Source organism: Dipodomys spectabilis, unplaced genomic scaffold, assembly GCF_019054845.1.
Source record: "Dipodomys spectabilis isolate Male_0828 unplaced genomic scaffold, ASM1905484v1 ptg000187l, whole genome shotgun sequence".
NCBI classification, from domain to species: Eukaryota; Metazoa; Chordata; class Mammalia; order Rodentia; family Heteromyidae; genus Dipodomys; species Dipodomys spectabilis.
Window position 1 is genome coordinate 5,111,420 of NW_024870864.1, and position 20,253 is coordinate 5,131,672.

General features: G+C 37.9%; 1 protein-coding gene across 2 annotated transcripts in view; it reads right to left on the reverse strand.

Moving 5' to 3' along the window:
• The window catches only part of Aff3 (AF4/FMR2 family member 3), a 548,149-nt gene that overhangs the window by 277,704 nt on the left and 250,192 nt on the right, over positions 1–20,253 (reverse strand). For both annotated transcript variants that reach the window (XM_042695394.1, XM_042695393.1), the window contains exon 5: positions 13,532–13,579. In XM_042695394.1, coding sequence (XP_042551328.1) covers positions 13,532–13,579 — 48 coding nt within the window. The remainder of the gene's footprint in view (positions 1–13,531; positions 13,580–20,253) is intronic.

The following is a 20,253-nucleotide window of genomic DNA, read 5'->3' on the forward strand; positions in this document are numbered from 1 at the left end:
CCACAGCAGGGCAACTATCACATCACTTCATTTAGATGGGTTGAGGGATGTGCTTGGTACATGAAAAAATAAATTGATTATGAAACTTTCAAGTAGTTTTTTTTCTGGATATTTTCTATGGATAGAGTGCCTGCAGATGCAGCGAGCTCCCTGTACTCTGTGTAGAATGTAAGTGTAAAGGCTGGAAACTGGAAAGCTTGAATTAAAACCTTGTCTCTTAGAGGAGCTCTATGTGTAGTATTTTGATGAACCTCCATACTGCTTTCCAAAGTGGTTAAACAAGTTTGCACTCCCACCAACAAACAATGCAGTAAGGTTCCCTTCTGGCCACATTCCCTTCAGCATCTGTTGTTATTAAATTTATTGATTATAGTCATTCTACCTGGGGTGAGGTGGAATCTGAATGTTGTTTTGATTTGCATTTCTTTTATGGCTAGAGAAGTTGAGCATTTCTTTGTGTGTCTATTAGCCATTCTTATTTCCTCTTCAGAGAAGTCTTTTTTTAAGTCTTCAGGGCACTTATTAATTGGGCCATTGTTTTTTTGAAGATTTGTTTTGGGACTATTTAATTTTTGAGTTGTAAGTATATTTTAGATATGAGGCCCTTACTTATTGTGTAGCTAGTAAAGATCTTTTCCCAATCCATGGGCTTTCTATTGATCTTGCTATGTCCTTTGCCATGAAGAAGCTCTGTAGTTTAATAGAATCCCATTTATCCAGCTTTTCTTTGATTTGTTGTGTTTCTGGGTCTTTATTAAGAAAATTTTGGTCTGTGCCAAGAAACCCTAGAGTTTCTCCTATTCCTTCATGTAAGGTTTTCAGGGTGTTTGCTTTTACTTCGAGGTCTTTGGTCCATTTGGAGTTGACTCTGGTGCAGAGTGATATATAAGGATCTAGCTTTAGTTTCCTACAAGTGTTTAACCAGTTTTGCCAGTACCCTTTACTGAAGAGGCTGTCTTTCATTCTATTTTTTTGGTTCCCTTATCAAAGATCAGGTGGCTATAGATCTGCAGATTCACTTCTGGGTTTTTGGTTCTTGGTTCTTGGTTCCCTTGGTCTTCAGGTCTGTTCTTGTGCCAGTACTATGCTGTTTTGATTACTATGGCCTTATAGTAGAGTTTGAAATCTGGTACTGTTATTCCTCCAGCACTGTTCTTTCTGCTAAGGATTATTTTTGCTATTTGGGGTCTTTTATTGTTCCACATGAATTTTTGGATTGCTTATTCTATTTCATTGAAGGATGAGATTGGGATATTGATAGGTATTGCATTGAATTTGGTGATAGCCTTTGGCATTATTGCCATTTTCACCATGTTAATCCTCCCTTTCCAGGAGCTTGGAAACAAACAAGGCCATACTAAAGCTACCAACACAACTATGTTTATCGTAGCACTATTCACTATAGCTAAGATATGGAACCAACCCAGATGCTCCTCAGTAGATGAGTGGATCAAGAAAATGTGATATAGGGGCTGGGAAGGTGGCTCAGTGGTAGAGCGCTTGCCTTGCATGCATGAGGCCCTGGGTTCGATTCCTCAGCACCACATAAGCAAAAAGAAAAAAGCCGGAAGTGGCACTGTGGCTCAAGTGGTAGAGTGCTAGCCTTGAGCTGAAGAGCTGAGGGACAGCGCCCAGGCCGAGTACAGGCCCCACGACAGGATACCCCCCCCCCAAAAAAAGAAAATGTGTACATATGTATATGCATACAATGGAATTCTATACTTTTATCAGAAAGAATGACACCATCCCATTTGTTAGAAAATGGAGAGACTTGGAAAAAAATCATATTAAGTGAAGTAAGCCAGTTCCAAAGAAATTTAGGTCCCATGGTTTTCCTTATTTGCAATAATTAGTATACATATAGGATAATCTTACCAGATGAAGTGAAAAGCTCAAAAGCTATGTACATATGACCATATAAGATGATGCTAAGTGAAATGAACCTCAAGATAGGGACATAAGAAGTCTGTCTCTGTTGTTATTGTTTTAAATGTACTATGTGATTTTTCTTGTTGTTTCCTTTGTATATTCTTCCCCCTATGGTATATCCCCTGTTGTCATTGTAATTGACTTTGGTACCCTATACCTGGGGAGGGGAAGGGGAATAACAAAACGCTGAAACAAAGATACAGTATGACCCATTGCAACAATGATACCCACAAGAGAGTATATTGGAAACAAACTTTACAACTTCGGGGGGGGGGGGGGGGCGGGAGAAGGGGAGTTGAAAGGAGTGTGTGTGTGGGGGGGGGTAACAATGATCGCCTTACTCATGTAACTGTAACCCCTCTGTACAGTATCTTCACTATAAAATAAAATAAAAAACAAAACCTTGTCTCTTATGTGCTACGTTCTAATCTCTTCTCCATTCCTGCCTCTGTAAAATGGGAATGACATCGCCAATACTACATTAAGCCTTGCCAGTGCCACTACTGTTTCTGGTGCTTCCATTCATGAAGTATGTAAGTCCAAAGCATTATATCTCAAAGAAAAGCAGGTTATCAATATATTTGATTTTCAATATATATTGATTGTCAATATATTTTGATTTGATGGGCTCTTTTTCATTTTTGATGATAACTGGTCAGGTATAGACCCTTCAGGGGACAGTGAGTTTTCCCAGGTTGGGAGTGATGTCAAGTGCCTGGATTTATTTTAAAAAATGCTCAAATAAAAATTATTCCTAATCTCACTTCCTAAATATTTCTTTGAATTCACTAAATGTTTTGCTCACTGCTTTTCATTTCATTTTCCTCTAGTTGCATGTGCCTGGCTTTTGATGTGGCACACACTTTAAAAATACATTATTAAACAGATGAGCCCATCACCCCTGGAGCTGACATGCTGTTCCCTGCTTATTCTTAACAAATCTCCCTTTGTGTGCTTTTGTGCTTAAGTGATTAATCATTTCACTATCCAAGGGCTGCTGACAACCTTTCCAGATGACTCCAGCTACCATGACCCCCCAACCCCCTGGCATTGACACTGTTTTTAACATGTTAGGAACCTGCTCTTAGGTCTTTATTCATACACAGTGGGCTTCTCCTTTCATGCAACAATAACCAACCAACTTCCAAAAGAGGTCTGTTTTTATTTCTTGCCTTTTTCCAGAGTTCAGGGTTGGGGGTATGAATGCAGGGGGTAGTGATGACTTCAATGAGCAGTGAAGGAAATGGAAAGTTTAAAAGTCAGAATGATAAATGCTTGTTTTGCAGGCCAGACAGGAGGTTTCTAATCTCAGTGTCTGAAGAAAACCTGTTGCGCTCCCTTTGCAGTGAGATACTATCCTCTTTAGTGCCTGGCAGCGAGGGCTGGCTTTTTCCCCCCTCTTTCATCTACCACACTTTTCAAATGCTCTGTATCTGAACACAGCACTGGGCTCACTAGGCTCTTAATTTGTAATTTGGTTTCCCAAGATGTGGCCAGGGTATGTTGTAAGGTTTAGTCACTTTTTAATAAGCTATTGCTAACATTTTTAAGCTAACTTTAAAGGTTCTGTTTTGAAAAGCTTATGTCCTTCCTCTTCTCCTGCATACTCTGTTAAACTGCAGGTTTAAAGAACTGACCCAAAATATAAGTTACTGCTAGGAAGGAAAGGTTAAAATGATTCATAGAGTAGATATGCATATACAAATATTCTGGTGATGTTAATTAGTATAGAAAAATAATTGAAAATAAAGATAAAGACATGTATGGCATTTGTTAAGCAAATTTATATTTTAGGCTATTAAAAGCTATTTCCAAGTAACTAAGTACTAGAGTTTTAAATTATGGAATACTGTCTTAAGATAAGCATACTGATCTTAAGTTTTTGTCTATTTTTTCAGTACTAGGGATTGAACACAGACCTCATACATTCTAGTCAAGCCCTCTGATTTTTAAGATTTTTAAATTATCAGAAATCTTACCCATGATCATGATGATACATTAAAATGGTAATATAGAATCCTTTGTATTTTTAATACCATAGAACCACAAACCTCTAATTGTTTGAAGTTACAATAGAAAAAGAAAATAAAATGAAACTTACATAATGAAAAGAGCTAAGAATAAAAAATGAACTGCCCAGAAGGAGTTTTACCACTTCCTATGAATTGCTGGGAAAGAGAAAGATGCATATTGGCATAAACAAGTATTTTTAGTGTGTGTATGGGAGCTGGGACAAATAAACCAGCTAGGTTACTATATGACAATTCTTTTTAAATCTAGTATATGAATGGTCCAAATAGCCCAGCATCCTAGTTTGACATCAGAAACTGAAAATACTGAGGAAAGTGCTCACCAGAAAATGAAGGTGCTGAGCATTCTCTAGAAGTTACAAGGCCTAAGTGCTATGGGCAAACAGAAAGATGCCTCATGTTCAAAATGCAGTTAACTTGAATTATCTAATTAAAAACTATGGACTATATGGACAACTTTAAAAAAATCAGAATACACTGATTTGTAAATAAACATGAGAACATTTATAAAAGTTTTGGAAAATGTCTTGATTTCTAACCTCTACATTTTCAGTACATACATTTCACTGAATCCATTGAGCATAAAAACAAATAAATTGCACACCTATTAGTCAGATGTATCAAGTCTTATGAAATGCAATGGCAAAAGAAAAACTGGGTGTCTGAGATTTTTGTTAGTTTAAAAATGAGTTAAGTAACTCTAAGATGATAGGAACTATGGATAAGATTTAAAAAAAAATGTTTATCAAGCCAGGCACCTGTGCTCACACTTGGTTAATTCTAGCTACTCAAGATATGAGGAACAGGGTTCAAAGCCAGCCCAGTCAGGAAAGTCCATGAGACTCTTATCTCCAATTAATCACCAGACAACCAGAAGTGGTACTGTGGTTCAAAGTGATAGAGTACTAGCCTTGAGTGATAAAAGTTCAGGGATACTGCCCAGGCCCTGAATTCAAGTTCTAGGACCAGAAAAAAAAAGATTATTTAAATAGATGGTCTCATTTATACCTTTCCCATCTTCAAACTATCATTTTCTATCCTTTAAATAATTTTTCTAAGCTCTGTATGTATATAAAAGTAATTTGCAGCAAATCAATGTAATTTCACAACCCTCAATTTGAAAAAAATAGAACTATGCATGGTGTTCATAATAAGTACAATTTTAAAATGTATATCTTGAGTAGATCACTTTAGATAGATGTGTTTTAATTGTTATAAGAACTACTTTACACGTAGCACATTAGCAGTGCCAATAGCTTTGACTTGCAGTCCTTGATTCTACCAGCAGCAGCATGGTATTTAGCTAAATTATCCTGGCAAACTTAGTATCTTGATTTCTTCAACTTGTAAAATTCATTATCTGTAAAAATGAAAAACTCCATTTCATAAAGGATAATCAAGATACAAGTAGCAGACACAAAAGGTCTGAGCTTTCCTGACATGCATGCCTCACTAACTGCTGGATTTCCTTCCATTTCTGTCCGCTGTGATTTAGCAGGCAAGTTTTCAGCTCTCTCAAATTTGTGCTAATTTTACATTATGTGCTATCACTTCTGGATAATTATCAGTCTTGGCAATTCTTGGAGAGCTGTTTTTTGGGGGTGACAGCATCTCAAAATTCTTTGTTGTAGGACTGGAGAACATTAGGGTGAAACCAATGACAAACATTGAACAAAAGGTCAATGTCATTCAGTGTTTATAAAATACTTGTATGTTTTGGTCATTTTCCAGCCCCTGGAGATAGGTGGAACAATAAGAAATAGGAAAGACCACTGGGTAGTATTTAAGTAAAAATAAAGGATCCAAAGCTGGGCGCTGATGGCTCACGCCTGTAATCCTAGCTACTCAGAAGGCTGAGATCTTAGGATCACAGTTCAAAGCCAGCCCAGGCAGGAAAGTCCATGAGACACCTCCAATTAACCACCAGAAAAAAAACCACCAGAAATGGTGCTGTGGCTCAAGTGCTATAGTGAGTGCTTGAGCTGAAGAGCTGAGGGACAGCGCCCAGGCCCAGAGTTCAAGACCCATGACTGACAGAAAAATAAATTTAAAAAAAGTAAGGGGTCTATGGGCATCAAACTCAGACCTGGAGTATCAGAAAGGCTCCTAGAGTAACACCTTGGGAAGCTTGGAAGACAACAGGAATCAGTCACCTGAGGCAGAAAATGTTCTAGGTAGGAAGAGAAATAGTGTGGGGGTGAAGAGTGGGGATAAGGAACAGGCCAGGAGAACTCTCAGAGCCAGAGCACATGCAAACCACCCCCAGGACACTGACTCTGCTGAACCCAGAGAGACCACTAAAATGTATTAAGTAAAATCATGCTTTGGGGAGCTGGTTATGCTCACTTTGTGGAGAGCTGGTGGAGGCAGGCCAGTGGAAGTTCTTTGGATTTATCTAGGTAGGAAAAGACAGTGAGCTAAACCAAATGGGTGACTGAGGATGTAAAGAATGGACTCCTTTCAGAGAGACAGAGCTGACAGGCTTGGCGAGAAGCTGAGTGTGAATGAGAAGACAGAAGTATTGGAAGAGGGACTGCATAATGAAAAGAGAAAGATCCCAATAGCTCCTAAGTGGGCTTCAGTTGGGGATGGAACTCTGATAGATAGGTAGAGGGATAAGCCTCAAGCAAAATAAGGTGCTTTAACTATAGCAAAGAGGGAGTCAAAAACTGGATCACAAGAGTTTTCTGGCAAGGTGAGGTCTGTACTTGTTTAGCTCAAAGTTCAGTCCCTGGCTGAAAATAGCCATACCCAGTTACTCACAAGGGGTGCATCCCACCTATCAGGATGCAGAAGGTGAAGCACCTGCAGAGGGCAATGGGGAGATGCTGCTGCAACAAGGGCATAGCACACAGGTGTCCTAACCCTGCTAGTCATTGCCAATAGTGGCCATAGAGAATGGTTTCTTTGAGATGAGCAAGTCTTATGTAGACAGCAGAGCCACATGTACCACATATAACTTGGAACGGGGCATGTTCAGTGATGTTAGCAGTTTATTCTGCTGTGTGAAAGAGAAAGTATTTGATACCCCCAAGAGGTGGAATGTGGAAGGGCCGCTTAGGGGACTATGATAAGGAAAGACTAGAACCAAGTAAGTCTGCAGAAGCCTTACAGTCAGCTCTGCCAAAAAACATCATGTTGATAGTGAGTTTCAGAGGGGGAATATATCAGTCTTCTAGGGGATGGGCATTGTAGAGTTATTCTGATTTTGCTTTAGAAATGGTATCCAGTATAAACCAAGGGTGCTGCCAAGGTGTGGCCTGGAGTAGTCCACAATGCAGTCTTTATCTGACAGACAGGAGGCAATCCTGTTGCATCCTGCAGTCCTGGAGGGATCCAAGAGTGGTGCAGGTCCAGCAAGGATTTGTGTTCAGTCAGAAGTTTTCATCTCAGGGGAGGGCCTGGCCTCAGGATCGCTGGGGTGGTCACAGGCTGACAGGGGCAAGGATTCTCGGGGAGAAATAGGACAGTTTTCTCTGAGTATTTAAGGCAGTAATGGTACTGAGAGTTTTTAGTAACATGCTGGAGTCTGTTTGCAAGCACCAGATGTTTGATGGCATTTCTAGGTCAGAGTAAAGACTGAATGTTGGTTATAGGTGAAATATGTCTCAGGACACTTTATGCTGGGGTATTTTCTCACAAAAGGTTTACATACACGTGTACATACTTCTACAATACTTTTGCAAAAAAAGTAGAATCATATTTGCCTTCACATTTTAAGTATTAATATAATTTCTTCAAAGAGTTTTAAGGCTTGGATGCCTTGAAATGTATTAGCTAAAAAGAACTTTTAGTTCTGATCAATAGTAAGTTCTTCAAAGTCTAATCCATCTATATCATTACTAAATATAAAAATATTCTCTGTTAAATACAGAAATAGACCATATTAAGTATAGGAATTGTAAAGAAAGAAAAATTACAATCGTTCTCTTAGAGTTCATAAAGGACACAAAACAAGTTTGTTAGTACTGTATATTATCAACTGTATACTAGCAACTCACTGCTAGAGGACAACACTCAAATAAAAAAAGATTAAAAATAAGTTATGGGGGGCTAATAAGGGAACTCAGTGGTAGAGAAGAGGTTTAACATTCAGTAGGTCCAGGATCTAATACCTACCACCCAAATTATGTGTATACATTTTATAATGCTCAAATTAAGAGAAACTCACGTATACCTTCAAATATCTATCATTACTTTGTTGGAAAAGCATCCAAAATTCTTTTTTTGTAGTTTTTGAAATATATAGTAGGTTATCATTATCTAAAGTCACCTTAAGGTGCAACAGAATGCCAGATTTAGTTCTCCAAAAGCACGTACAATTCATACATACCAATTCGAAAAGTATAAGTAAAATTACGTGTTTGTGGGAATTTATATATTTTAAAATATCATTGGTTTCTATTATTTAACATGTGTTAATTTTTTTTAGCTCCAAAGTAAAAATAATACTATAAGGGTAAAACTTCATGTCTGATTACAGATAATCATTTTCACTCTAGGATTCTTTTTGCAGGAAGTGGGGTTTGAGCTCAGGGTTTCATATTTGATAGGTAGGCACTCTACCACTTGGGCTAAATCCCAGTCCTATGTAATTTTTGTTCTGCATGATTAATATTTTTACATTTCTGAAAATTCTCAAACATTGAGAAAAATGTAATGAATTGATGAGAAAGCCTGAACAGAACATATGAATGACAGCATATACTCCAATGGACTGTATATAGAAAAAGCCAATGAGAGCACTGCCTCTCAACTTCAATTCCAGCTTCTACCATCTTGTGTTACTAGGGCTAGATGTTGCCAGTCACCTGTTACATGAGTAAGGTAATAAGTATATTTTCTATTGAGCATCGTTATCCCCTTCTTTATGGGCTCAGAATGTATTATGTACTGGCATGGCTTCTTCTCCCACTTCTATTAATACTGAGTCACTCCGGGATCATTATGTAGCCTGTGGTCTGTAGTCAAATAGTCCTGCAATATAGAAGTAAGATGCTGGCCATGCCTCCCAGGCACCAGGACACCCCTGCCACAGGAACAGCTGCTGGCTATACTGCACAGGCACCAGGACACTCCTGGCACACGAACAGGCTGCTGGCCATGCCTTCCAGGCACCAGGACACCCTTGGAAGTTGACAGTGCACTAATTTTGTCAGGACTTCTGCTTCCAGGGAAAAGAGCTAATCTATCAGCATCTATTGAGACTGTATCTCAAAATGTAAAAGCGTATTACTTCTATCCTTATTCACATAGCTAAATGCAGTAAGAAAACAAAATGCCACCAAAATACACTAATTTACATCTTGGAAAAAACTAGATTTTACATGGTGAATTTCTCTGGGCCAACATCAGATTTCTTTTGGTTTGATTTTATTTTTGTATACAACAAAGAAGGATATATTAATAGGGGCTTCTCTACAGCTCCACCTGGATTGATTTGGCCATTGATGAGCTTCAATCTTTGCCATAGGAAACAAATGAAATAACTTATAAAGGGAACAAGGAAAAGCCTGTCTGGCCTGCAGCCGGGGAGATCTGACCTGAGCCAGCTCTGCAACTGACCCAAGTAGGTCACTAGAAACAAGTCATCTCTTTGTTCTTTATTTTTCAGTAGGCACAGGATGGCTAATATGTTTTCATGTGCATTAAGGAGTATATAGACATTCAAGCACAAGGCTTCTTTTGTCCTACCAACCAGAGTCTAAACATGCGACAAGCTATAACAATGTGTACTACATATGACACTGTTTCTCATCTCACAATTCTCCCAAGACCACAGCTGCAAAGCTTATGCAGGAGGCTCTTTGGCTTCCAGAAAGCTAAGGAAAAAATGAATTCTCTTTATTTGCCCGAAGTCAATTATCATGTCAGGAAGCTGATTTGAATCTCCAGAATTGAAGCAAGTAGTCTTCACATAAACAGAAATCAACTCTAGGTAAATATCTACTATGAATATTTCACAGAACACTGGAATTAAATTAGTGACTAATGATGAAAGCCAAGAATGTAATTTTCTTAGATGTTGTGCTGAAGGGGCCTCTAAATTCATTTCTTAAATTCAAACTAGCTCAAGCTATGGCACCATTCTACCAAGACTGCTTGCTATTGTGTCATAAGGGTGCCCTCCACAAATGCCTTCTAAAGCTGTCTTGTGCATCATAGGTACCAGCCCTGCATTCCCTCCATTAAGTTATAAACCACTTTTATGGGCTGAACAAATGTTAATGCCATTATATCTTAATGGATAATGCTATGAAAAGCACCAAAGTATTACAGCACGGGAACCTTTAGGGATGAAATACTGTATAACTTAGAAAATTGTCTGTTACAAACATATGTCAGCCATGAGGGCTTCTAGCCTTTATGATCCATCTTCAGAGAACTCAGTTATAATTTCGCCCTTGGTTAAGAGAACTTTGCAATTACACACAGATTTATTAGGTCCCAGGATTAAAATTCTCTGAGTAAGAATAAAAAATAATTATACTTCAGAACACAATGTGATATTCAAATGCTTTGAAAATCGTCACCTCAGCAAAAATGAGAGAGGAGAGGAAGAAGCTAAAAATGAGACTGGTAATGTTGGCCATTAAAAACTGTGAGTTTCAGTGCACAAATGTACAATCTGGCACTTTTATATCATAATCATGTGGAAATGAAAACCTCCCTTTTGTAGCAAAAGGCCTATCATCTTTCTTATCCTTTCAAAACTTGCTCTGCACATTCTTGGAGGTGAAACTCTCTTCCCTTGGGTCTGTGACTCTTTATCATCATCATTTTTACTCAGTTACTTCCTCTCATTTCTATTTGCCAGCAGATCTTCCTTTCATTGGCCTTTCAATGTGAGAATTTAAGCTCTTGCTACTTCTTTGTCTCTAGTCTCTCTTTCCAGGAAAATGTGGCCATTTCTGTAGTTTTATTGCCAATGATATCTGAATTAACTCAAAATGTTGGGCTGCAGCTTAGACCTCTGCTTGAGTGCCAGGCCTGGTTTATTTCCCTCTGTTCTCTAGGTTTACTTAGCTGTCTCAAAGGCACTTCAATTTAGAATGTCTAAAAACGAATATATGATTTCTCTTTTTTATCCTAAATCAGGATCCCTCCTAAGCCTTTTCATGCCAGTAAGTGCACCTCTAAGCATCTATCCTTGGGACTTCTGCAATGATTTCCACCCATTCTTGCTGCTTTTCTTCATCCCCCTCACTCCACCTCCACAGCAGCCAGAGTAATACACTGAGATAGCCAATGTGATCACACACCATTCTCTCCTCATATGCTTCACTGACCCCCTTTCTTATAGTACCTTGAACATGGCTGAAGAAGTAAGCATTATCTGGCTCCTTTTACCTCTTTTGCCTAGGCTTATCTATCCACTGTTGCTTTCCATGTTGTATCATGGTCCCTACCAAGACAAGCTCTTCCATTTCTTTTGCTTATAGTCATCACCATTTTTATCCTTAGTTGTTCTCCTATTCATTGTTCTTGTCCTTAAGGAAGGTAATAATGGTACCCTATGATGAGCTCCTATAAATTTATATTATATATTTACTTTTGAGATCTTTGAAAAAGTAGTATCTATCTCTCCCAGCAGATCACCAGTTCAAGAGGGCAAAGGGTCATGCCTGTTTTACCCACCACTGTTCTCCTGGTGATCCCACCCCCATGAAAAGCACATGAATAACCTAACTTTCATCACTTCAAAGCCTTTTTCAAGGCTCTCCTTTTCCATCACTACAAGAAAATACTATCACAAATTTGATGGCTACAAACAACTACTTCTGGTGACCTTGACCACATCAGGTTTACTTCAACAGAAAAACTGGAAACAGAAGAACAGAAAAATGCACAGAAATCAGGCCCTGAAAAGACCAATGAAGCAAGACCTAGATTTATAACCAGTGTAGGTGTTAGGAGTCAATATTGTATGAAAGTGGAATAGAGGGAATGAGGAGCTCATTAACTTTCTTCAGAAAATATAGTAAAGCTTCAAATGGTTGACTACTACAATCTATGTTAGTTAAATTTTACTTTCCTTAAACTATATCTTTTCTGTATCTGAATTAGTTAAATTTTTGTTCAAATATACACCCTTCTTAGAAGGGTAGGAAGAAGGCTGAATGTACTGGCAAGCTAGGCTACATAGCAAAACCCTTCCTCCAAACACCAACAACAAAACAAACAAACTTGTAAAAGTGTGTTTGCATGGGGTAAAGAGCCAAAGACAGATTTCTTTTATGAGATGATAAAACAGCAGATTTTCTCTACTTAGGGAAAGCGAAGAGGGTGCTGATGAGTTTCAGTATTATCATTTTGTAGATAGAAACAACAATAGCTGATCAAAAGATGGCTTAAAATGGATATTTGAAATCTGAAGCATGATTATTTTGAAAGAGAAAAAAGGAAAACATTTATCAGTACCATATACTAATCTGACAGAGACAAAATAGATAATACAGATAAAATACAGTACAGATTTTATTTAATGTGTATCTAAATGCCAGAAATAAAGCTGTATGATTTGATAATTGTCTTCTATGTAAGAAAAGAAAGAGTTACGAATTCAACAAATAAAACTTCACCTGATTATTCTGGCCAATTTGTGAGTTATAAGATTTGTGAAATAATGCTTTCCATAAAGAAAAATACCTTGTTTTAGAAAATTGGTTCATATAAAATTTTAAACCATGTAATTACTTACAATTACTTAGTACATTACTATGATATAATAATTCAAGTAAAAGTGTATAGGATGTCCAAAAGTTAGAAACATGTTAAAATAGTTTTTTTTTCTGTAGAGAATGTTGATACCAGATGGTCTAATTTGTACTGGAGTTTTTCCCAATGTAATATCAGTTTTCTGAGAACCATAGATTACTAGAGTGCTCCCCGGGGGGGAGGGGGGGGGAAACATGAGCAAAGACAAACTCTGGGTTGATGGTGATTACCTGATTATAAGCTGGACTTCTCAGGAAAATAGCAACCCTACATAACAGCCTTGGTTTTCAACTTGCATGGAAACTAGCTCATGGAGGGAAAGCATACAGGGGCAATGATGGTAAGAAGGACAAGGAAATTAATAACATGAAAAACAACGTAGGAATACATTTTAGACTCTGAGCATTAACTGTTTGTCAGGTACACCTGATTCTAATTAAGTTCAGAAGAAAAATCACAAGGCAACCTCTGCCTGACTCTTTTAAATAGTAGGGTGATAAATGGGTGTATCCGAATGTGAATGCCTCCATATTTTTCAACTAAAGTCTGTTCTGTCTTCCAACTGATCACTTTAATACCCAAGTATCACCTCAGCCTGCACAAAGGTACTTGTGTAGATAAGCTCCTAGGTTTCTAAAAGAACTATTATTTTGTTAAGTGTCATTTAGGTAACCTATGTGTTTCTCTCAGAATAAAGGTAAATGTTAAACAGCAAATGACTCACAACTTACAAGCTACTTTCAAAAATGTGACCCCATGAATCCTTTCTCTTTGGAATACATGTTCAACACATTGAATTTCTTTTTAATTTCCTACCTTTTTTAAAAAAATAGATTTTAAAAGAATATCCTTACCCGAATTATTTCTTCAACACAGCTGTTGCTTTCTCCAGATCTAGTCTCCTGAAAACAAAGGAAAAAATAAATTAGGCTTCTTAGAAAAGATTTATGGTCACAAAGAGAAGGTGACATGCAAGGTTCCCAATTAGTGGGAAGAAACTCACTAGAGGTTTGGTGAGGGAATACTTAAGATGGGATTTATTGATAAGTTTCTTCCCTTAATAGCCGACTCCCATTGTGGCTCCTTGCTTCCCCTTGCCTGGTAGCAGTACCACACTCACAGGCCTGCCTCAGTGGCTTGACCCTGCATCTCTAGCCACACCGATACCAAGCAGGGAGACTCCTGAGCACAGAAGACAGAACAGGAAGCATAGATTTGAATTCTGTTCATCCTGGGTTCCAGCACAGTGTAGAAACTATGGTTTCAACTAAGGTTGCAGCCTTTGCTGCAAAAAGTACCAGATGTGTTCCATGGGCCAAATGAGTACAGTGATTGCTATGGCTTAAGTGAAATCCTACTCATTCACAGTTCTCAAAGCCACACTTATTGTTTTGATGGGTCCCCAACTGAAAGACCAAAAACTGAGATCTCTAGACAACACGGCCTACAGCCACCTGCTTGGCTGTCACTATGCTGCCCTGTGATGTAGTGGTATACAGGCTTCTGAGGTGGGGTGGCTTTAGGTCACAGCCACTGTTAACAGTAGTAAGTTTGAGAGACTGTTTGCTGCTGGCTTCACAGCCTGGAACATAGCACATGGTTTTGTGGGGACATGAAAGCAGCAACTGCTAGTGGAAATGCCACATGTGGTCTTAAGGCAATCATTCTCTGGGTCTTATAATTTAAGGAAATTCTAGAATGGAGCTTTCTTATAATTATTACTCAAGTCCTACTGCCTTTTCTTCCTCACAGTTTTTTAGAGAAGTGCCATCTGTACATGCCAACTGGATAATTCCAACTCATTCTTCAGATTATAGCTCACCCATAGCTTCCTCAGAGTGTCTAAGGCCATCTCTCACCCCGAGTTCTCTCCCACTATGGCATCACCTCATCATAGTCCTCTCATGACTGAAATTCAATAACTGATTCTTTAATAACATCTCCTTTACAACATACACTCCAGGAACACAGAGTTCCTGTGTCGTTCTGAACTAAGCTCCATGTGTACTACACATTTATTAATTGATGGTGGGTGAAGATGGGAATAAATTTACTTCCTGCAAAACTGCAGAGCTTCTGCATGGCCAAGATCATAGCTAGCAAGACAAATAGAAGCCCACAGATTGGGAGAAGATCTTCCCCAGCTATATAACGGAAAAGGGCTTCATACCTAAAATAGAGCTCAAAAAAATTAAGTCCCCAAAAAACATATCTTCAAAGAAATAACCACCCCATTAATAAGTGAGATAAAGATTTAAAAAGAGACTTCTCTGAAGAGAATGGTCAATAGACACATGAAGAAATGTTCAACATCTCTGGCTATAATAGAAAGGCAAATGAAAACTACATTGAGATTCCACCTCAACCTAGTTAGAACAGCCATTATCAAGACAGCTAATAATAACAGATGCTGGCATAGAATGTGGCCTAAAGGGAACACTATTACACTGTTGGTGGGAATGTAAACTTGTTCAACCACTCTGGATAGCAGTATGGAGGTTCCTAAAAAGACTAAATATATAGACCTATGACCCAGCAATCCCATTCCTGGGCATTTGTCCAAACAATCACAAACAAGGCCACACAAAAACCATAATCTCACATTATCCATACAACATACTAAAAATAACTCTTCCAATTAAACTCTGGGCTTGAATCCTTGAAGTCAAGTTTCTCCTGAATACTACACTTGAATTGCATTTGATGTGGTTTATATAAACCAAAGGTTGCTTAATGATGACTTCTCACAGTATGCTCACAATCTTGAACATTTTCATTACCCTGCTATGTTAAGGGAACCAGTAGAAAAAAAATAGGGATAGGTGGTCCCAATATGACAAGTCCAACCATGAAATTCAGTGGTATACTTGGACAGACACCAGGTCATTACGTACTAGGAAGACTCCTGATACAGTAGAGGAGGTGTCAAACTGAAACCAGGACCAAGCGGCTGAGACCAAGCAGTTTCAGTAAGTTCTGCCCTTAAATCACAGGTTGGTTAGTCTGGCAGAGGGAGACGTTGAGCCTTTTCTGGAACATATCACCTGATGACTCAAGAAGAATATCACACTGATTTGGATTCCTAGGATTCTGTTTGGCTTGAGTGGATTTATGGGACACAGTAGCACAAAAAGTATGAGTTATAAGCAATCTTGGAGCTAATTTCAGGCAAAATCAATGACTTGAACCAGGTAGAAAATCCATGACCCATAGGAGGGAAGTATTTGTTCAAAATACTCAGCAGGTAGCAGGATCACACAGTGAGAATCCACATATAGTTTCTCAGCACCAGCACAGTATATTTTCTCCAATTTCTGTTTCCCTGCGCTCAATCCTCAGAATTGGTTCAAATTGAAGTTCAAACTTTCATGCTTTAAAGTAGGGAAATGGGACAATTCAATAGTATCTGGGTAAATTTCCTCCCTTCTCCCATTCTGCAAATTCTTTAACATTGAGTTACCATCTCTCACTCACTAACCTCCAACATCTTATGCACTGACCAAAAAGAAAGGGGGTGGGAGATAATGAACAGACCAAAGGTTAAAACTTCTATTCCTCCTGTAACATTAAAAAACCCAAAGAGCAAGACTTGGTGTCCTCAGATGTGGTAGCATGAAATTTCACCTCATCTTTCCTACAAGTACAGAAGGGGCAGGAAGGCAGGTAGGCATGGGAAAGTAGCTGATAGCACTTTTTTGCCTTCTGAGGTCTATCTCAAGTCTGCTTTCAGCTATAGTTTGTGCTTTGATTATATTTACATTTTGAAAACTTCCTATGTTTATGAACAAGATTAAAATGTGCATATAATTTACATCTCCAAAATTGTGTTTATGTTTTTCACAATAAAATTACTGCTTCCCTTGGAAAGGTACCCACTGAGAAGGGGGGGGGTTGCACAATGTAAATTTTAATTACTCTAGGTTTTGAGAGTTTGGAGCTGTAGTTTCATGCTGAGTTGCTGAGCTGCTGTTTGGTATTTACTCCAACTCTCATGAACCCAACTCATTTCCCTATCATTACATTTTGAAATCTGTCATAACAATCTCACCTCATTGAACCTCCAACTAAACTTCAATTAAAACCTAACATCCCTGGCTGATTCTTCTCTACAATCTTGCTATCGTGTATGTTCTCTCAAATCCTACCATTTAAATACACACACTGGGAAGGGTGAGGAACTAAGCTCTGGGAAAGGGGAGCTCAAGAATCCACCAGGAGCTTGCTGCCCCTGACAGCAGAAGTCCCTAATTACTATGCACAGCACACAACACTGTAAGAAGCAAGGCTTAAGGAGAACAGGCTCAATCAAATCAGGGAAAATGGCATTTCATCACAGAGGAGATGAGCTGAACACATCCTACTTTGAAAATAGTTTAACTCTTCATCAGATTCATTTCAGGTGGAACTTTCATTCTAAAATACTGCTAATTTAAAGTCACAGGCCTTGGTTTGTCTGCAGGTCTTCAAAAGAGTATTTAGAAATGGCTTATCCCATGCACACATCTAAATGCTCCTGCAGAGCTATATTTAAACAGACTTTATTCTTCTTGATTTACAGGAAATCAGAGCAATAAAGAAATGAGATGCAAGCAGTACAAGGGGATCTAAACTCAAGTTCAAGAACCACTGTAATTGCACAGGAAGCTCCACCCCTATACTGTGTCCTCAGCCTTACCCTGAGGACAGGGTCACCAGTGAACAAAGGAGGAAGGCAGTCAATTATCTCCCAAAGTTAGCTCGTCTACACCTCACCTGAAATGGAACCTTATAAAGGATATACTCTGTTCTCCTCCCCACCCATGGCCCAGATTCATCTCTGCCCTGTTGCTTTCACCCGATCAGGCCATGCACTCTTAGTAGGCCACTCACATCCAGTTCTGCCTCTGTGATCTTAAGTGTTGCACAAAAAACAAGCAAAAGAAATTACCAAAAAAGATATATCTCATAAAACTGAAAGCAAAATGATTGCAGACTGGAAATATTAACATCAACTAAAGTCTAGGTCTCATTCATACAAACACCTGGGCATATGTACACACACACATTCATATATGAAGCAGATCACAATACAGAATGAGGAAAATTGGGCATTAATAGAGCATTAGAAGAAGATATACTAGGAAGAAAATGAAGAGAAATTCAGTGTGCCTCTACTTTTACAAAGAAAAGCTACATAAGAGAATACAGAATTTCGAAAGATTATTAAAGTTAAATTGGTAGATTTAAAGAACTTTTACTGCTGAGAAGAAACTGCCTTCTCTGCTATGTATGAGATTGTAGTTTCTGCAATGGTAGGTAAAGAATTGGTTGTATTACTTAGATCTTAGCTACAAAAAAAAAAAAACCTCTGAAAATTCCAAGAAGTATTGTTTCACAGTCTGAACCTTTACCCACTGGTCCGCCAAAACCTATGAGGAGAGGAACTAAATGCAGTGCAGACATAAAAATCTCCTAGAATCTTTTAAATTAAGCACAAACCACATCATACAAATAACTCTTTATATTTGCAGGGAATAATAGTAAAACTCAGTAATATAAAACTCTTAGATGCCACAAAGATTGTCTAAGAGAAAAATTCATCAAGTAAAGGCTTTCACTATTTTTTTCCTCTAAGAAATTGTGTTAAAGAATTTAAAATTTAAAGGAAAAGCCAGGCCCTGGTGGCTCCATGCATGTAATCCTAGCTACTGAGAAGGCTGAGATCTGGGGAATTAAGTTTGAAGACAGTCTGGGCAGGAAAGTCTGTGAGACTGATTTCCAATTAACCACCAAAAAGCCTGAGGTGGAGCATTGGCACAAATGGCAGAGCACTATACTTGAGCAAAAAACCCTCAGGGATAGCACGTAGGCTCTGAATTCAAGCACATACACACAAAAAAAACTTTAAGAAAATCCAAAAATAATACAAAAGAAGGCAAAAGGACAGAAGTAACAAGTGAGGAAAAACAAAGTCATTTATAGCAAATAAAATCAAGGGATTTTACAAGCCCTAAATATATTAAAAACAAAAGCAAAATTAAAAAATAAGCTACCTATAAGGACAGGCAAGTCACACACAAATCTATTGAATAAAAAGAAGCTTGAATAAGCATAATTTTAGATAAAAACATCATATAAGGCACTGTAATTTTAAGAGGACATTGATATTAACTTTAAAATAGAATACAAAATCAACAAATATAACACCTTAAAACAGGAAACTTCTTGAAAAAAAGTATGAAAAATAAGATTTTGGACTTACAATTTTGAAAATGCAAACAAAATATATAGTAAATTTTTTTTCAAGTCAGTTTTAAAATGAAATATCTCACATTTACAGAAAAATAAGTTCCTGTCCACTTTCTCTCCCAGAATATAACATAATGGAAAGCTATAGAATTTATTTTATTGAATTAGAATAAAAACCCAACAGGAAGCAGGGCGCTGGTGGCTCACGCCTCTAATCCTAGCTAATCAGGAGGCTGAGATCTGAGGATCACGGTTCAAAGCCAGCCCGGGCAGGAAAGATTGTGAGACTCCTATCTCCAATAAACCACCAGAAAACCGGAAGTGGCATTGTAGCTCAAGTGGTAGAGTGCTCACCTTGAGCTGAAGAGCTGAGTAACAGCGCCCAGGCCCAGAGTTCAATACCCACGACTGACCAAAAAAAACCCAAAAAAACAAAAAACAAAAAATCCAACAGAAGAGAACTGGTCAATATCCCTTATGAAAATAAATGTGAAATCCTCAACAGATTAGTAGCAAATGTAAATCAATAAAATATAAGAATTGGTGGGATTTCAGAAATATAAAATGGGCTCAATATTGGTAATACTTGGAAGCACTATGTCACTAACTAAACAAATTGTGATCAATACAGTTTACTAATTTAAAAAAATTATAATCTTGGAAAAACCCCAAAGACTTCATTTTATTAAAATAGGAGGTTAATAAGGGGTTGGATATGAAATAAACAAAGACAAAAGCTTTTCTCTGTAATAGTCATGAACTGATTTAAAAATATAAGAATTCATGTTATAAGATAAAGAAAAATATATAAATGAGGATAACCTCAATAAGCAAAGTTTGCAATATGTCTAAGAAAATAGTATTCTGAAGGATACAAAACAAACAAGAAAAAACTAGACCAAACTTCTCAAATAACTTCCAACCTTAAAGTATAATACAAACTCAAAGAAAAATAGGGAAAAGAGAAGAGCACAAAGGATACTACCTTAAAAAAATACTGAGGTGCAAGTCAGGTAATATAAAATGAACCACCATAAAGCATACCATAACTATGGCATTTGGCACATTTACAATGTCATGAAGAACCATCATTTCTACCTACTTTCAGAATATCACCACCATTCCAGAGTAAAACCCAATACCCAATAAGCATTTTTCTACATTCATTTGACTCTCTATATTAACCTTCACATATGATTTTATTGCATTAAAAAATTGAAGCATGTGCTTCAATTTGAAGTCTGAAATGCTCTCAAATCCCCAACTTTTTGAGTGCTGACAAGACATCACAAATAGAAGACTCCACACCTGACCCCATAGAATATATCAGCCAGAATACAGAAAATCC